Source organism: Chiloscyllium plagiosum, chromosome 43, assembly GCF_004010195.1.
Source record: "Chiloscyllium plagiosum isolate BGI_BamShark_2017 chromosome 43, ASM401019v2, whole genome shotgun sequence".
Classification (NCBI taxonomy): Eukaryota; Metazoa; Chordata; class Chondrichthyes; order Orectolobiformes; family Hemiscylliidae; genus Chiloscyllium; species Chiloscyllium plagiosum.
In genome coordinates this window covers 6768760-6787406 of record NC_057752.1, presented here as the reverse complement: position 1 = coordinate 6787406, position 18647 = coordinate 6768760, and the positions used below count along the sequence as shown (strand labels likewise).

General features: G+C 39.4%; 1 protein-coding gene across 6 annotated transcripts in view; it reads right to left on the bottom strand.

The window, feature by feature from the left end:
• ikzf4 (IKAROS family zinc finger 4) overlaps nucleotides 1-18647 on the bottom strand; it is a 140126-nt gene that overhangs the window by 24263 nt on the left and 97216 nt on the right. For all 6 annotated transcript variants that reach the window (XM_043681863.1, XM_043681862.1, XM_043681861.1 and 3 more), the window contains one exon: nucleotides 6575-6724. In XM_043681863.1, the coding sequence (XP_043537798.1) occupies nucleotides 6575-6724 (150 nt within the window). The remainder of the gene's footprint in view (nucleotides 1-6574; nucleotides 6725-18647) is intronic.

Genomic DNA, 18647 nt, shown 5'->3' with positions numbered 1-18647 from the left:
TCTCCTTCCTATCGGAAAGATGTTGTGAAACCTGAAAGGGTTCAGAAAAGATTTACAAGGACGTTGCTAGGGTTGGAGGATCTGAGCTACAGGGAGATGCTGAACAGGCTGGGGCTGTTTTCCCTGGATCGTCGGCAGCTGAGGGGTGACCTTATAGAGGTTTACAAAATTATGAGGGGCATGGATAGGATAAATAGGCAAAGTCTTTTCCCTGGGATCGGGGAGTCCAGAACTAGAGGGCATAGGTTTAGGGTGAGTGGGGAAAGATATAAAAGAGACCTATAGGGCAACTTTTTCACACAGAGGGTGGTACGTGTATGGAATGAGCTGCCAGAGGACATGGTGGAGGCTGGTACAATTGCAACATTTAAGAGGCATTTAGATGGGCATATGAATAGGAAGGGTTTGGAGGGATATGGCAGGTGGGACTAGATTGGGTTAGGATATCTGGTCGGCGTGGACGGGTTGGACCGAAGGGTCTGCTTCCATGCTGTACATCTCTAGGACTCTGAGGGAGGACTCTGCCAGTCTCATCAGCTGCATTTCCAAACTGCTATTTTCGCTTTCATAACCTGGCAGTTTTTTTTTTTGACTCTTTGACTGGGAGAAGCATCCTATTCACTCTCTGCCTGTGGATATGGTCCTTCTGCTCCTGTTCCCAGTTTACCTGGACTATGAATTGGTCTGCCAGTTCAACTTCAGGCTTAGTCCCTTTAAAGTCTATGAAGTCTTCCATGACCTTTCTGAACTTCGTTCAGCTCTTTGCACTTTTGCAGAACCTTGCTGATGCAGTTTCTTCTCAGGCATCCCTCTTCTTTTCCTCGAGGCCTGGCAGAACACCCTATGCTGAATAGGTCCCCTTCTGCCCCATTTATTTATCTTGGGTGCTCTCTTTTCCTTATTAACTTAGGGAGACCAAGCTAGAGCTTGCCAAAGTTCCTGTGGTTGTGCAGTCTCTCTTGGCATTCCAACCTGCATTCCAATCCAAAACACTCCAGATTGATTCCTACGATTACTGGAGCTGAGACTAAATCACATTAGAGGTGAACTCGGTGGGGAGGTACAGATCTGATCTTCCGCCCCGACCACCAACCTAGGCATTATCTTTCATAGCAGGTCAGGGAAAGATTTAGAACCCTTCCTGACATGAAGGGCTGTGTAGTCAGAGAGTTTGATTAAAACAATAGACTTGCTCGCTTTCTGGGAGGGTTAAAGTGACACTGTTCCTATGAGGACAAAACTCTTAGACCTTTTTAGGATTTTGCCTAGGTTGGCCACATATAGTGAAAACCCTCCAGGGGAATTGGGGCTCTGTGCAGTGGGGGGTCCCTAGTTCAGCTACATTCCCTGCGGATCATCTCTCTCTGGACTCATCCAGTTTCACGGGCTTGCCTTTTAGCTTCCATCATTCTGGTCTGAAATATTCTATTTTATCACAACAGAATACATCAGCCTCTGGAAGAGTTCTCCTCATGGGCTGGAGGGCTTTTTGGACCCTTTAGATTTTCTGTTCCAAGTGTCTAGCCTGCCCTGTTTATCTGTCGAATATTCACTGGGATGCTTGGAAAGGAGCTGGCTGGAGTTCCTCCTATGGGTGAGTTTGTAGCTGTCTGCCACAATAGCTACATTCCTAGCTGTGAGGGTTCTCTGTTCCTTCAAAGACACACACAGTTGTGGAGCCAGCAATTTTGATCTTCCAGCAACAGCAGCTTGCATAATTCATTTTAGGGGTGTGGTGTATTTTTTACAGAGTGGACCACAAGTTGAAAAGGGATTTTCTTTCACCTTTCAAACACCAATTGGTTTCTTTCAATTAGATTCAAGCTGGTTTTAAAATTTTGGACTGTTCATATTTTTGTTCTTTTTATCAACTTTTATTTGGTTTTGGCTAATATAAATGGATCAATTCAGAATGAGCCCCAATTCTGTCACGGACAAAGGGGGAAAGGGGGTGAATTTAAATTATGATGGCTTTCCTCTTCTTCGATTTATTCCTTTCTCTTTTTATTCCCATCCCTTCCTGAGCCAAAGGTGTTCTCCAAACCCTGGTTTTCATACTTCAATTTTTTAAATAGACCCATAGCTAAATCCTTTAAGATGGAATCAAAGATGGTTTATTATTAAAACAGTCAAGATGTGGGGCAATTGCTTTCTTATTCCATGCACACACACACAAACACTTCGGAAATTATGGAAGATGGGACTGGAGAGAAGAGGATATAGGTAATAAGATACAAGTTTTGGTAAATACAAAGATATTAAAAATGAGTTCCAACTTCCCAGAGGTCAGTGTTCAATAACAGTTTCCTCAGTGAGTTGGGCCCAGTCATTTTCTTTCTTGCAGTAATGTAGGTTTCTTTCTAGCCAGCAACCTGGAGACAGAGAATGGAAGGCCAAGGTAGGCTGCCAATTCAGCATGGACTTAGAACTGCAAAATTGTAGACTCAACCAATTCAAACAAACAATGTGTGTCTTCTAAAGCAAGAAAGCAATGCAGGGGTTCAGAAGCTTCTGGAAATACAATATGATCAGCCTTGGCTATTTTATTAGTCCAGCAATGTGTCAATTTTTAAAACAAACAGAATTTGAACATGACAAATGAGAATTGGAATATGAACATGTTTGGACATTAATGGATTACAAAGAATTTATGAGACTGTTTGGAACTCAAAGTTCAAAAGGTTTGTCTGCTATTTACAAAAACCAAGTGACTGTTGGATACTACTTTCCAAAGATTTGCGAGACAGGCAAGAGTGGAATTTTATTGCTTTAATTGTTGAGCAAAAATAGATCTCTAATGAATCTATGTTGTGGCACCTAGCAACAGCCTCTGGATGGTGTTAATTCTTTTTTCAATACATACCTAGAAGCTGTGGACAGATGTTGAAGAAGTTTGCAAGGACAGGAAGTACTGTCTTTCCATCTTTAAGAATTGGAGCTTGGAACTGAAAGCAACATTCTCTATATTTCTCACAGTGAAGTAGTTTGACAAAAACCTGATAAAGTTTCAAATATTAATTTAATTAACTCAAACTTTTCCTCAACTGACTCTGAAATCTCATCTCAAGATTTTCCATTATTCTGCAACTGTCAGCAAACGGATTTTGTTGACAGAATTCAAAGGAAATCAAAAGTGAAGCCAATCCATATATCTGTCATCGCAATTCAATCCTGACCTTCGGCATGTTGTTGTGTTTCCCTTTTTACCTAATTTTTTTCCTTCCCAAAATAACTGTGAGCATAAGACAGTTTAGTTTGCATGTGAATTAGTTGAAAACCAGTTTGCCACTTGTTTGAAGATTAGATTTGCTTGTAATAAAAGTTATAAGTTTCTTGAAAGTTTGTTTTGTTCAAGTTAACAATAATAAAGAAAAACTGATCATTTTGATGATTGAAGAAGATTTATAGTCTTGGTGTGGCTTGTTGAGTAGTGGGGCTTGATTTCCAACACAGTCATCTTGCTGGAGTTGTAATACGAAACACAGAATATAGCTTTTTTTTGGGATTTCTCTTCTTATCCTCTGGCCATGACCCATACCTGAATGTAGATCAAATTCTAACGTCTAGTAATTGGACAAAGAGCAAACCGAATAGCTACCTTACAGAAACCAACAATGAAAGTAATATTGCTTTACAAGTATGAAGCTGAAAAAAAAAATCAGCTTTGGAGAGATGGGAAGGTGGAGAGATGGGGATTGGGGGAAACGTGGGACCATTAAGGACAACTTTACCATTCCAGTTAGGAACAAGGGGAAATTACTCCTTGACAAAATGCTGAGAAACAAATCAGACCTGATTTTTAAAGAGGCGGCCGTATGCACTCAGTTTACATTCAACTCAAAGCTATGGAAACAATCAGAATCAAGAACCACACATGACAGTGAGGATAAATCTAGTAGCAAATAAAAGTTCACAATAGTAAACTATTTTTATATGCTGGTTTTATGCTACAACATAGGCTTGTATCATCTTCTGCACGAATACGTGTCAAATTTTCCCTTGAATGATTTAAGATTTATGCCTCAAATACTCCCCGTTGCAAAGTGTTCTATGTTCCAACAACTTTAAGAAATTTCTTCTGAAGTCACTTGCATTTATTTACTTTTAGGATGATGCACATCTATGGGAATGCAACATTTATTCTGATCCCAATGTGCCCTGAAGGTGTTCAGTCAACCAAGTAGTTTGAAACACGCAAGCAATTTACTTGCTCTGATGGTCACAGGTGAGCCAGTTGAGTGTTTCTAAGAACCTGCAGCTTTCGCATTCATTTTCTGACATATGATCACAAACAACCAACTGCTAAAAGATTGGACTGCCATCTATAGGCTTGGATGAATCAGTTGTTTAAATATGAATACACTACAGTCCTAGGCCAAGGTGTACAGCAAAAACTGAAAAGGTGCTTCATAAATTATCTGGGAGGATAGTAAAGGCTGAAATAGTAGATTCTGTACTGATTACTTAAAGATACCAAAGAAACCATGGATACAACTAATGCAAAAGGATGGATCCTTCAGACCCACTGTTGGCTATCTGAAACCAAGACGGGTTATTTTTGTTTAATATACTGTACAGTGGTCAAATTGAACTTTTAAGAATTGGTTGTTTTCAAAGACCTTAACTTCTTGAGCATAATAGGGTAAAGTAATTTTCAGATATTTGCTGCTTGGACGTACATGCTTAATAGCTCTCTAATTTAAGAATTTTCTTATTTTGTCTTATACTGTCTTATATACTACAAATTATCTGAACATACCATGTGTGAAAGAAGTTAAAACAGCACAATTCAAATTAAGAGGGTACTTTTGGACAACTGATTCTTGGACCTCAAATACTCAGGTAGTTGCCCAATATGCTGCTAAAAAACAGTGAAGGTAGACACTCTAATGAGTCAGTAATCGTCAGTCAATGACGGCTGTTTCGTTATTTAAGGAGACATACGACTGTGCAACATGAATGGTGATTCATTTTCTCCTGCAGGCAGATATTTAAACTGATCAAATACTCTCCTTCCTGATTCACATGATCCAAATGGATAAATTTGTATTGGCTTACCCAGGGAGATTTAACAGCCTTGAATTAATAAAATGGAAAACATCCTCTGACCTCAAAGTCTTGAATTAGGTATGAACACATCTTGGAGACAATGAGAATAGTAATCAGCCTCTAAATTATAATTTAACTAATCATTCTCCAGTACTCTCCATTTTGGTAGAATGTGTTCTGTATTGATCTATTTCTTTTCATCACATAATCTGGTAGCTGGAACTGTCCGATACACATATTCACCTCACCCAGCAGGAGATTAACATGATGTTAAGGAGCTGCTTTTCTGAATGATAAAACAAAGACCGAACACAAGTCACCCTAAATTCTCTCCAAATGCCTGGCTAAGATTTACCAGATTTGCTAAAGATTGGTGCCATGGTGATGGTGCACAAATTCCACGATATTATAATATGAGTGACTTATGGGATGAGATGCACCATAGCACACCTTTCTGGGTCTTGTAGACTAGTTTAGAGCCCCTTGCTGAAAAAAAATGAATGGCTGATTATCACAGAACTGCACCGTTGCTCCCCAACCCTGACCACATTAATATCAATGATGTCATGGAGTCTGTTGAATTAATGCCACCATGATTGCCACAGCCACTTAAGAACCAATGAAGTCAATCACTTGCCCAAGATTGAGAAAGGGTCGGATTTTTAGGAAATTAATTGAAATTTTATATTTCAATTAAGTAACCTAAGCATTTTGACAACTAGACATGTCCAGTTTTTCTCAAACTGGTAGTATTTTATTGATGTTGATTGAACTTGTATAAGTTGCAACCAGTAATGAAATATGGTAGGGATCATACACAATGCCAGAGATAACCCTACATTCACCCATTTATATATTTATCGATAGTTTCAATATAAATTCATCAAGTTAAATCCAACCTGGACATTCTGTCCAAATATTCTGTGATTCATTATTAATTTGGAGCAATTTCTTAGAACCAAGTGCTTGTCAAAGTCCTATTCTGCGTCAGGGCTTGCTATGCTCAGATGTGCATCAGATATTGACTTCTCTGTTCCTGATCAATCCCTTTGTTAATACATTTGAATTACATTTCCAGCAAATTGTTGAGAGTGTTTTCCATTGAATTATCAGGTAGATCAAAAGTTCAACACAACATTTGTTAAATTAGATGATTGGGCAGATCCTCCGCCTTTGTGCAGAGCTTTATGCAGGGAAGGGTGCCACTTAAGAGGTGATTCTGCTGGTGCCATTTAAATAAAATGAATCTCGAATCAATTTTACAGAGGTAAATTTTGGATTTGACAAGTTCCTAAGGTGTGTGAATGATATCTGAATGACTTAAGCACACTTTTTCAAACATGAAAAATATAGCAGTGCACAAGTAATGAGCAGCTAACCACATAACTATGCAACACCATAATTACCATTTGGATATGTCACTGCTAGTTATACGCTATCTGTTTCACTATCTTTGGGTGACCGTGGCACAACTAGACATAGTCCCTGCTTCCCCAGACTAACTATAGCACTGCTGGTTACAGACCTTGCTGAGTAGATGGCTGTGGTGGCTCAGCATTCAGACTCTGTAGGTAGTTGTGACAGCGCTCCTTGTGCTCCTCCAGTGAACTCTGCTGCTTGTAACTCCGACCACAGTAATTACATTTGTAAGGCTTGCCGACCGTGGGAGAGGAGACTAAAGAAAACACAAAATTATCAGAAAAGCATTAGATTATGCAAGATAATCTACGATGTTACATTGAATTGGACACAATACATTAAATTAAAAATGGAAAAATACTAGAAATATGAAACAAGCCAACAATATCCAAGCTAGGTAACATTCCAGACAAAAACTCTTCATTTCTAAGCACTACTTTGTTCGCCCAGAGCTTCCATCTCATCTCAGGCAAAATATCCAGTCCAGGACAGCATCCAAACATAGGTACCCCAAGTCACAAAATTCAGACATGGGCATCACAGGAATAGGAAACTGCCATTTTTTTTTTGTTTCCCCCATTGCTGACTATTAGCTGATTAATGATCAGTGTGCCAGAACAATAGGCATTCAATGGAATTGTTAACACTGCATATAAACAGCCAATGGTACGGAGTAGCACAAAAATAACTGGATGTGAAAAGCTGCATCTCTAAATTAAACTGACTTTCAGTCAACATACACAGTCTTAAAATACAAACTATTAAGATTTTGATCTTTAGGGAAGTGTTTGCAATAAATGGAATCAGGCACTCGTTGGACTTAAGTACATCATTCATACAACTGAAGTAGTTAATGGAACAGAGTCTGGGAGTAACAGTACGCGACAAGTCAAAAAGTAAAATGTTGGCTGAATATTTAATTGTGCTATTAATTTAGCTGATTGCATATCATGGAGGATGAGGCAGGATGGCATATCATAGTCAAAGTCACAGAGGATATATTCTGGGATTTTGGGGTCATTTCGGTGCTTGTGGCAAATCCAGAGAAGTTTACAAGCATAAAGTGGTCAAGGATAGTTTTCTTAGGAGAAAGCACTGATAACAACCATTTTGAAAGGCAGGAAACAATACCTGGAAAGAGGAAACCATTTCTTATGGCAGCTAGCATGAGAGCCAGGAAGGAAAGTTGGATCATTAGCAGAATGGTGGCAATACCGTAAAAGGGAGCAGATCTTATAGTCAAGTTAGGCTTGCAGAGGCCAATGGAGGAAACGAGGGAAAAAGAAACTGCGGAATATTGCACGATTCAGGCTAGAGCAGGGACATGATTTGAGTTAGGAAGCGAGGCAGTCAGGTGGAACCTACAAGATTTGTCAACTTTATTACCCACATAAACTGTTAACTTTTTTGAATAAATTATACATTATCACTATCCTTAAACATTACAATTTTAACAAACCTAACCTTTCAGTCACAGAAAGCAGTAGCTCATATCAAAAATGCAAAGTACAAAAACATTTGAGACACAAATGTTATTTAAGGAGATTACCATATACAATATATGCTTGCTGTGGTACTCAGTATTGTTCCAAAGAAATCCCAATCCTTCTGTTACAAGCAGTCAAATTGCTTTTGGCCACCAACATTTCCATTACCAGAACTACTTGTCCTACCTTCAAATACACGGTCAATTAGTGTAGGAGGTAAACTAAACACAAACACCAAATGAGACACAACCATGTAAGCTGACCATCCATATACAGATGCATCTGAACCACAGCAAGCATGCATCAATTATTTCTTCTTGCTGTTCCCTTGATAATTATGCTGTCTTCAACTTCCTGGATCCTTATGCATCAGCTTGATTTACAACTATCCTATCAAGAGCAACATAAGTACCAAGTATTACAAATGTCTAAAATGGTGATACACTTCCAACCAATTCAGCTGAGCAATATTACTGGAAGCTGTTGATCCCCACATTGATATTATTTGGTTACCGACAACAGCAAAAAGGCTGTCCTATTTAAATCACATTCTTGTATCTTTTACAAATATTTATTCAAATTTCAATTGAAAAATGAGGGAATGTTCTCAGTTGCACAGTCAAATGTAGCTGCAGAATAAAACGCTGATGATTTGCAATGTAATATTGGCTGTACCAGTTTATTTTTTTAAAAAAAAGTAATCGTGGGGTGAGCATACCTGAGTTCCTTTGCTTTTGCGCAGCCTGAATACTCTTAGCTGGGTAATTCCAGATTCCTGTTTCACAGTTACCTTTTGCTGCACACGAACTGTGGAACCATTCAGAGAATGTTTCAATAGGGCAATTGCAGTTCCCGGTAATGTAGGTTCCATGAAATTGATAATTCAGGCCAAGTTCTACAGTATTAGATCCACATTTTAAGCAATCACATAGGCAGCTATTTTAAAGTTTAAGCCCAACTAGCTTTTTCCCCCCTTGGGTGATGACAGTAATTGGCAGGAAGGGAAGGAAAGATAAAAGATGTCAACAATTTTGATGAGTTATTCTTCTTTTTTTGCTTCATCACAACATTTGTCATTTTGTACACATGGATTCCATCACAGCCATTTCAAAGTCGGCCATTCAAAATAGAATACTAATTATGGAGTGGCACCATTTTTGGGAAGTAGTCAATCTCTTTTCTTTAAAGATGTTGCATTTTAGAAATTCTTCACTCAACTCAGTATTACATACGGTTTGATCCATTCCCTCAAATAAGGGGCCCAACACTGCATACAATACTGCAGGTGGGGTCTCAGCAAGATTCTATACAATTGAAGCAAGATATTTTTACTCCTAAAGTCAAATCCCTTTCCAATGAAGGCCAACATATCGCTTGCCTTTGTGACTGCTTGTTGCACCTGTATGTTGGCTTTCAGTGACCTTTTTAAACAGTGAAACATTTTAATGTGGACTCCAAAATAGGTGCATTTATAAAAGAAAGATCGATTGTTTTACTCACATTTTGTTTTGACACCATAACACACTTACTCCAGCTCTCTACAAATACGTCTGTAAAGTGCTAATTTCTTGATGTTTTCTAAGTGATCAAAGAGGATTTAATAGCATTTTTAGTTCAACCCAGAAGGGAATGTATTGAAGTGCAGTAGATGCGCTGCAGAAATTTTAGCTAAAAAGATTTCCTTTTATAGCTATCTTCAGCTGCTGAGACCCAATCTCTGGAATTCCCTCTCCAAATCCCTCTTTCAACCCTTAAGGCATTCCTTAAATCCCACCTTTTTGACAAATCTTTTCACCATCTGCTGTGGCCTCATGTGGCGTGGTATCAACATTTGCTTCATAATGCTCCTGTGAAACACTTTGGCATGTTTTGCTCTGTAAGAGCACTATATAAATACAAGTCGTTGTCATCATCTGATATTAACAAACTAGCTGTTTAGTTTACAAAAACCTTGATCTTGCCATTTCCCTCTCACTGTTCAGCTGGATCTGAGAAATGGCCAGTCTATTGGTGACTGAGAACACGTAGGTGTGTCCGTGCTGCCCAACAGAGCCCAGATGTTGGTTACAGCAGATTGACACTATTTTGTTAGTGCAATCCTAAAGTCTCTGTGAAATCAAGAAATTTAGCACTAAGAAAAACACACTTCACATCCAATGCTGTTACCAACTTATAACATTAATTTATAAAACTTCCAACACAATGTCCAAGAAGTCACTCCCCTCATGAATTTATCCAATATGTAATATCTAAACAAAACAGGAGGATCCTAAATTTGATTCCCTGGCTGGAGTAAATTAGCCAATCTCAGCCATCCTTTAACAGTCTACGAAGTATATGAGAGGAAGGCTGTTTGTTTAAACTCTTTGTACACCAAAGGGATTAGACAGTATAGTGAGTTAGACACTGGCCTCTGGATAGGAATGTCATTTTGGGATTAGTAGTGCTAAGGGTTTGGACATTTTCAACACAAGTCCCAGAAAATATTGTCTCAGAGTCACAGAGATGTAAAGCACGGAAACAGACCCTTTGGTCCAACTCGTCCATACCGACCAGATATCCCAACCCAATTTAGTCCCACTTGCCAGCACCCGGCCCATATCCCTCTATTCATATACCCATCCAGATGCCTTTTAAATGTTGCAATTGTACCAGCCTCCACCACTTCCACTGGCAACTCATTTCATACACGCACCACCCTCTGTGTGAAAAGGTTGCCCCTTACGTCTCTTTTATATCTTTCTCCTCTCACCCAAAACCAATGCCTTTTAGCTCTGGACTCCCCGACCCCAGGGAAGAGACTTTGTCTATTTATCTTATCCATGCCCCTCATGATTTTATAAACCTCTATAAAGGTCACCCCTCAGCCTCCGACGCTCCAGGGAAAACAGCCCCAGCCTATTCAACCTCTCCCTGTGGCTTAAATCCTCAAACCCTGGCAACATACTTGTAAACCTTTTCTGAACCCTTTCAAGTTTCACAACATCCTTCTGAGAGGCAGGAGACCAGAACTGCACGCAATATTCCAAAAGTGGCCTATCCAATGTCTTATGCAGCCGCAACATGACCTCCCAACTCCTGTACTCAATACTCTGACCAATAAAGGAAAGAATACCAAACACTTTCTTCACTATCCTATCTACCTGCAATTCTACTTTCATTGAACTATGAACCTGCACTCCAAGGTCTCTTTATTCAGCAACACTCCCAAGGACTTTACCATTAAGTGTATAAGTCCTGCTAAGATTTGCTTTCCCAAAATGCAGCACCTTGCATTTATCTAAATTAAACTCCATCTGCCACTTCTCAGTCCATTGGCCCATCTGGTCAAGATCCTGTTGTAATCTGAGGTAACCTTCTTTGCTGTCCACTACACCTCCAATTTTGGTGTCATCTGCAATCATACTAATTATGCCTCTTATGCTCCTATCCAAATCATTTATATAAATGAAGAAAAGTAGGGGACCCAGCACCGATCCTTGTGGCACACCATTGGTCACAACCGTCCTCCACCACCCTATGTCTTCTACCTTTGAGTCATTTCTGTATCCAAATGGCTAGTTCTCCCTGTATTCAATGAGATCTAACCTTGCTAACCAGTCTCCCATGGGGAACGTTGTTGAATGCCCTTACTGAAGTCCATATAGATCACGTCCACCGCTCTGCCCTTATCAATCCTCTTTGTTACTTCTTCAAAAAACTCAATCAAGTTTGTGAGACATGATTTCCCACGCACAAAGCCATGTTGACTATCCCTAATCAGTCCTTGCCTTTCCAAATACATGTACATCCTGTCTCCTCAGGACTCCCTCAAACAAACTGCCCACTACCGTCAGGCTCACTGGTCTTTCATTCCCTGGCTTATCCTTACCACCCTTCTTAAACAGTGGCACCACAGTTAGCCAAACATCAGTTTTCCGGCACCTCACTTGTGACTATTGATGATACAAGTATCTCAGCAAGAGGCTCAGCAATCACTTCCCTAGCTTCCCAGACTTCTAGGGTACACGTGATCAAGTCCTGGGGATTTATTCACTTTATCCTCCTCTGTAATATGTATCTCCTTGAAATAAAACTTTCAAACTTGGAATGTCTACTAGTAACACTGCGAACAAGCAATGGCTAGATAATTTTCTAATCAACTTTCTCAGAGATGCTATTACACACCACTGGAGCAAGTGGTACTTGAACTTAGGCCTCCTGGTTCAGAGGTAGGGACACTACCATTGCACCATAAGGCCCTTAGCCAAGCACCGGATATTGTGATAACCCTTATAAAGCCCATGGGGAATCACTAATTAATCTTATGGAGCTCACGGAGTAGGAGTTCTTTGGTAACAGGCAATGGCCTGCCCAGCTGAAACTCATCACATGATAAAGCAGACCCTTTGTCTGTGATATATAACACTTCTAGATAGATGAGAAACAATAAAGCAGACCCAATCCCACCCTCCCTACTGCTCCCTCACTTTTGATGGCTTGTATTGGCTCTAACAGGTTTTGCATGTAGATCTCCAATTGGCTGTACGGGTATTTTACCGGTTAATAGTTTTTTAAAAAAAGTCATGGCGATTTGTTGGGAGGGAAAAAAAAACAGTTGTGTTCAGAGCACTTCTGAATATTAAAGAGAGAGAGACTTGGATTCCATCCCACCTGCTCCAGAAGTGTGCAATAACATTGCGTGGGTTTCCTCCGGGTGCTCCGGTTTCCTCCCACAATCCAAAGATGTGCAGGTCAGGTAAATTGGCCATGCTAAATTGCCCGTAGTGTTAGGTAAGGGGTAAATGTAGGGGTATGGGTGGGTTGCGCTTCGGCGGGGCGGTGTGGACTTGTTGGGCCGAAGGGCCTGTTTCCACACTGTAAGTAATCTAATCTAATCTAAAGAAAAACATCTCTGAGCAGATTGATCAGAATATAAAGGCGGCCCTAGGTCACTTGCAGTGCATTGGTGATATCCCTATCTCTGATCCAAGAGGCCTGGGGTTCAAGTCTCACCTGCTCCACAGGTGTGTAACAACATGTCTGAACAGGTTGATTAGGAAAAACAAATGCAGACCCAAGGATGGGACCTGGACTGGGACTAGCCTTTGTATGCCATTAGTAGTGGCTCTATTTTGGTGCTCAACAATAAACGAAGTTCATTTCCAGTCAGGTTTCCTGAGTTATTCCAGATATTAATCTACAAAAACAACACTCTACAGTTGATTTTATTTCAGTTTCCAAACACATTTGCTGAGTATTATGGTTGTTAAATTTGATGATGATACAAAGACAGTTAGGAAAGTGAGTAGTGAAGATGACATAAGGAGGCTCCAAATTAATCCATTGTTAGTGGACAAATATCTGGCAAATGAAGTACAATGTTGAAATTGTCCATTTTAGAAGAAGAATATAAGATGTCGTATATTATCCAAGAGATCGCACAGGTGCAAGATGCAGAGGGACCTGGGCGTTACCTTATGAGGAAAGCTTGGACAGGCTAGGCTTGCGCCTGTAGGAGTTTCAAAGAGTAAGGAGTGACTTGATTGAAACATGCAAGATCCAGAGAGGTCTGGACAGGATGGATTTGGATAGGATGCTTCCGCTTGTCTAGAATCTAGAACTAGGGTCATTGTTTACAAATAAGGGGTATTTAAGAGGGAAGCAAGGTGAATGTTTGCTTTCTTTCAGAGGTTCACAAATCTCAAAAGGCAGTGGAAGGGGTGTCTTTAAACATTTTAAGGCAGATGTAGAAAGGTTCTTGATAAGCAAAGAGGTCAAAAGGTTATTAGTGGTAGGTGGAGCAATCAGATCAGCCATGAAGTTACTGAATGGAACAGCAGTGTTAAAGAGGCTAACTCCTATGATGCCTCCTCCTGCACATGATGCACATGTCATCAAAAGGCCAATCAGTATCTACGAAGAAAGAGTTGACATTTTAGGCCGATGACCATTTGTCACTGTAAAAGGTCAATCTTAAAAGTTAATGATTTCTCCCTCCATAGATGTTACTTGAACTAATGAGTATTTCCAGTCTTTTTTTAAGTTTAGAATCCTGTTTATCGAGAAATGCGACACAACAATGGAAAACATTTGGAAGAATTGCTTAACTCTAGGTTTTCTATCCTGAATGAAAAGTCTGGAATTGAGATGAAATTGGATGTTTTTTTTCGTGCTTTGTTCACAAAGACCTTTCAGAGATGAATAAAGAGCTAAATAGTGATTTAGTATCAAGGTGATTAGCATGTGCTTCAAATAAGGATACATATGGATTATAGAAGCCTTTTTAGCAAAGCTCTAAGCCATGCTGTTTGAGAAATGAGACAAAGGCACTCTCTTCATTAGAACAAACAACAAGAATTCAAGGAGGAGAAAGTGAGAACTGCAGATGATGGAGATCAGAGTCGAAGAGTATGGTGCTGGAAAAGCACAGCTGGTCAGGCAGCATCCGAGGAGCAGAACAGCAGACATTTCGAGCATAAGCCCTTCATCCTGATGAAGGGCTTATGCCCAAAATGTTGAGTCTCTTGATCCTCAGATGTTGCCTGACCGGCTGTACTTTCCCAGCACCACACTCTTCGAACAAGAATTCAAGGGTGACATTAGATGTTAAAGCTTGTTTTTAAACTCAAGGTGGGAAAGAAAATTAAAGAAAAAATATCTGCAACATGACCAGTATTCATCAATAATGTTGCTTGATATTGATCTGAATTGCAATTCTGGAACAAGGACACAATGGCTCTAAATACTGAAGTGATAAAGTCTTCTGTAGCACAGAATTGTGTGTGTGTGTCTGTGTCCCCCCCCGCCAAGATTGACCAACTTTGAAATATTGCCAGGCTGCTGAATAAAATGGAAAATTTAGGATATGTGAACAGAAGATGACATATGCATGAAGTAAGGCTATTCTAACAATCACAACCAGTCCTTTGTATGTCCCAGATCCAAAGCTGAGAGCACAAAACTTTCAGAAACCGAAGCAAATGCAAATGAATAGGAGCCATTTGAAACATTTTGCAGATGGCTTTGGCTATTATACTTGCATGACTTTGGTTACTGTAGAGAGCAAAGGAAAACATGTCTTCCTCTTAAAAATTGCTGTTAAAGAACTCTATTTAAAAAAATATTTTAAGAATGCCTATTGCTTTTCAGACACCCTGAATACCGTACACTGAAGCAATCTTTCTTATGGAAAATCTATATAATGGAATTTTGCTTTTGTTGAATTGTTTGCAATCCTATTGAACATTGGCACATAACTTCTAACATATTTCTCCCAAAGATTTCAACTTTTCATACATCCCTGTTTAAGTGGTACAATATTGTGAGCATCAATGAATCAGTACGCAGCTATTATTCTCTCTTTAATGTCCAACTAAAAGCACACTGATTGTGTAATGGGGCAGAGTGGGCTTTAAATCACTTTGAAACAAAATGGTAAGTTGTTGTACAAAGCACTGTAGCTGCATTAACTATAATATCCCAGAATGTTCTGATGTGTACTGTCAAATGCCTCTCTTAATAATCATCCCCATCCATGGACTGTTATCAGCCTTTGTTATGACTAGAGTGTTTCTTCTTAAGGTTACAGTACTTCTAAATACAACCAAACTATGGCAAAATATTTTGCACATCCTGCAGTTTTCCCATTTTGGCAGCAGAGTTCATTTATACTGAAGGATCATATGGCTCTTTATCAAAAAATAAGTAGTGTACCATAAATGCTTCATCTAAAATAAATTATGAAAGACTTGAACAGAAGTTTAAAACTAAAATACATTACTGCTATAATGCAACAATGCAGAGTAAGCCAGCAAAGTTGTTTCAGCGAATACCTCAGTACTAAAACAGGCTGTTTGGTCCATCAAGTTTGGACTGGTGTTTTCTTGCAATTCACATACATTAAAATCTGTGTTCTCATGTGAGTACTACAATGCTATAAATGTTAATGTTGTTTGAAGAAGCTCTAATTTCCTCATGCCAAATTCCTAGGAGATTTAGTCTCTCTAGAGTTTGTTAAAATTTGTTATTGTGGCAGTGGGAGCATAATTGGGCTCTGTCTCTCGTGGAAAGAAAACAGCCTCGGTTTTTAAAAATCACTAATTACTATCTAGTAACCCTCACTGTAAAAGTACATGTCAGCTGTGACGTCAGATAATTGGATAAAACTCACTCCCATTTCAGAAGAAAAATAACCAACTGAACAAGGTACCCAAGGGATGCCATGTTACATGAATATTCACAGGATGATTCACTATCTTCAGGAAAGTAAGGGTGGAAGGAAGGAAACAACCTGTTATGTCTTGACATGAACACTTCAAGAGTACTTTAACAATTTCAAATTTATAATCTTAAACCAATAACTCCCATAAGCCACAAATCACCAGACTAAAAGGGTGAAGAGATGCTGACAATAGGCTTCGAGAGGACATTACTCATAGTTACTACTGAATTAATACGAAGAATTCTATTGTTGCTTCGAACGTAACTTACAACCTTGCAGTCACAGCTGGAAAGCAATCCAAAATAAATTGATCAGAGTCTTCATGAATTTTCAGCAACTTCAGACTTGACCTTTGGAGCATCTTTGTGCTGTGAAAGTGGTATTATGTTCAGGCAATGGGTGATAGTCAGACAAATGGCATAGCACACAAATTGCAGAAAGTAGGATGTAATTTATATAAAGAAAAAAAATCTTGTCAAAAATCCACTTTTGCAACATCTGCAGGACACAATGTTTTCCCCTTGATTACTAATCTCTCTTTTCTGGCACAGTATTGCTTCCTCATAGGTAAAACAGCTCTATCGTAAGTTAGCCATGGAAAGAAATCGGTTTACCCAACAGAAAAAAAATCAATTGTTCGATTTGCATATTATGTTGCAACTGGAAATAATGTGATGATACTATGGCTTTAAGAGATGTATTTTGTCTTTCTTTAAATAAATGAAGAGAGGTTGAGACAGGAATGGCAAGCAGTCTGTTCCAAGCCAATAAAGTAAACAGTTTGAGAGACCTTGGGGTTTTCTTTTAACGTTGGAATAATAGAAGCAGCCTGAATGGGTACAGTCAGGCTCCCACAGAACCATGGCTTTAGTTTAGCTTTCAGTAGTTATTAAGGTTTTGAAGGTGGCTATAGAAGCTCGCTCTCTCTCTCTCTCTCAAATTCAGGTAGTGCGACCAATTAAATTACATCTGGAACACAGCACATCACACTTGCCTTTAACTAAGATAAAGGTGAGGGTCTATGCTATCTCCTTGATAGGGAGGTTTGGTCTAGTTCAGAACAAATTGGGGGGCTCATCCGGGATCAAGAAATCTAATACCAGGTTGGGTTCAGGATTATTGAACTCAAAAGACAGTGAATCGTGAGTGCTGGCATTTTTCGTCAGGTGTTGCATTCAGTTGGTTTAACTGGGGTGTGCCTTGTATAATAATGACACTTTCAGTCGCTGAGGTTCCTGGGGATGGAAGAAGTCACTTTGGATGTTTTACAGAATGTGAGCAAGGGGTGATGACTACAGCAATAACTCTGCATTTACAATTGCCAAGATTGCAATCAGGATAATTGGAAATTGCTAAAATCCAACTGCAAATGAGGTAGCTTGAATTAGAGGCCATGGCAAGGGAAAAAGAGAGAGAGAGAAGGAAATGCAACAGTTTGAATTACGATTAAAAGTAGGCGGTTAAAGAAAGGAAAGCCCCAGCAGAAAGGAAGGGAAAAGAGTTTTCTTTTTAAACTTTGTAAGGTGAAAAGGAAAAAGAGGAAAGTCAATTTAAAATGGCTAGGATAGAACATAGGAGTAGTGATGGGGACATGAAGAGCAAACCCATTGTAGCCAAAAGTCTTGTGGAGATCTGTTTAAATATGTTTAAGCATTACCAGGGTTGGATGAGAATGACAAAGAAGCCTATTTCATTTCATCTGGAAAGTGACAAAACAAATGAAAGGGTGGTGACCATGTGGGTGTTGTTGATTCAAACAAAATTGGTAGGTAGAACTAGTGAGGTATTTGCATCACTATCAGAGGTGGTACCTGGGGAATACGATGAGGTGAAAAAAGCCATCTTAAGAGCATATGAATTAGTACCAGAAGCCTACTGACAAATGTTTTAGGAACCTAAAGGAGGAAACCTAGTCAAACATACAGAATTTGTAAGGACCAAACAAAGTAACTTTGATAGCTGGATAAGGACATTAAAAATAGATCAGACATATGATGCTCTTAGAGCAACTTATTTTGAAGGAGTTCAAACTTGACTTCCTGAAGTCGTGTAAACTCGTGTGGGAAAGCAGCGTGTTATAATTACAAGATTAACAACTGAAATGACCGATGATTAGGAGTTAGTTCATTAATCATAGTTTGGCTTCTGACAAATTTCAATCTGTGCAGGATAGAAACTGGGGAGAAGAGAAATCCTCAGGTGGTAAAGGAAAAGGAGATCTCGCTGAAGACAGTTTACCACATGTCAAAAAGGAGCCCCATGGGGGGTGGGGGAAGAACTAAAAACCCTCAGGTGTTTTCACGACAATAAAATAGGTCTCAAAGTCAAGATGTTTACGAAAAGTACTAGGAACACAGATGTGGTAAAACAAGATAAGCCAATGGGTTTATTAACGTGGTGAAGGAGATTCCAGTGGAAGCTAAAGAGCTGCAAAAAAATTTATAACCTGGTCAGGGGTTGGTTAATAAGGAAGTTACCAGATCTCTTTA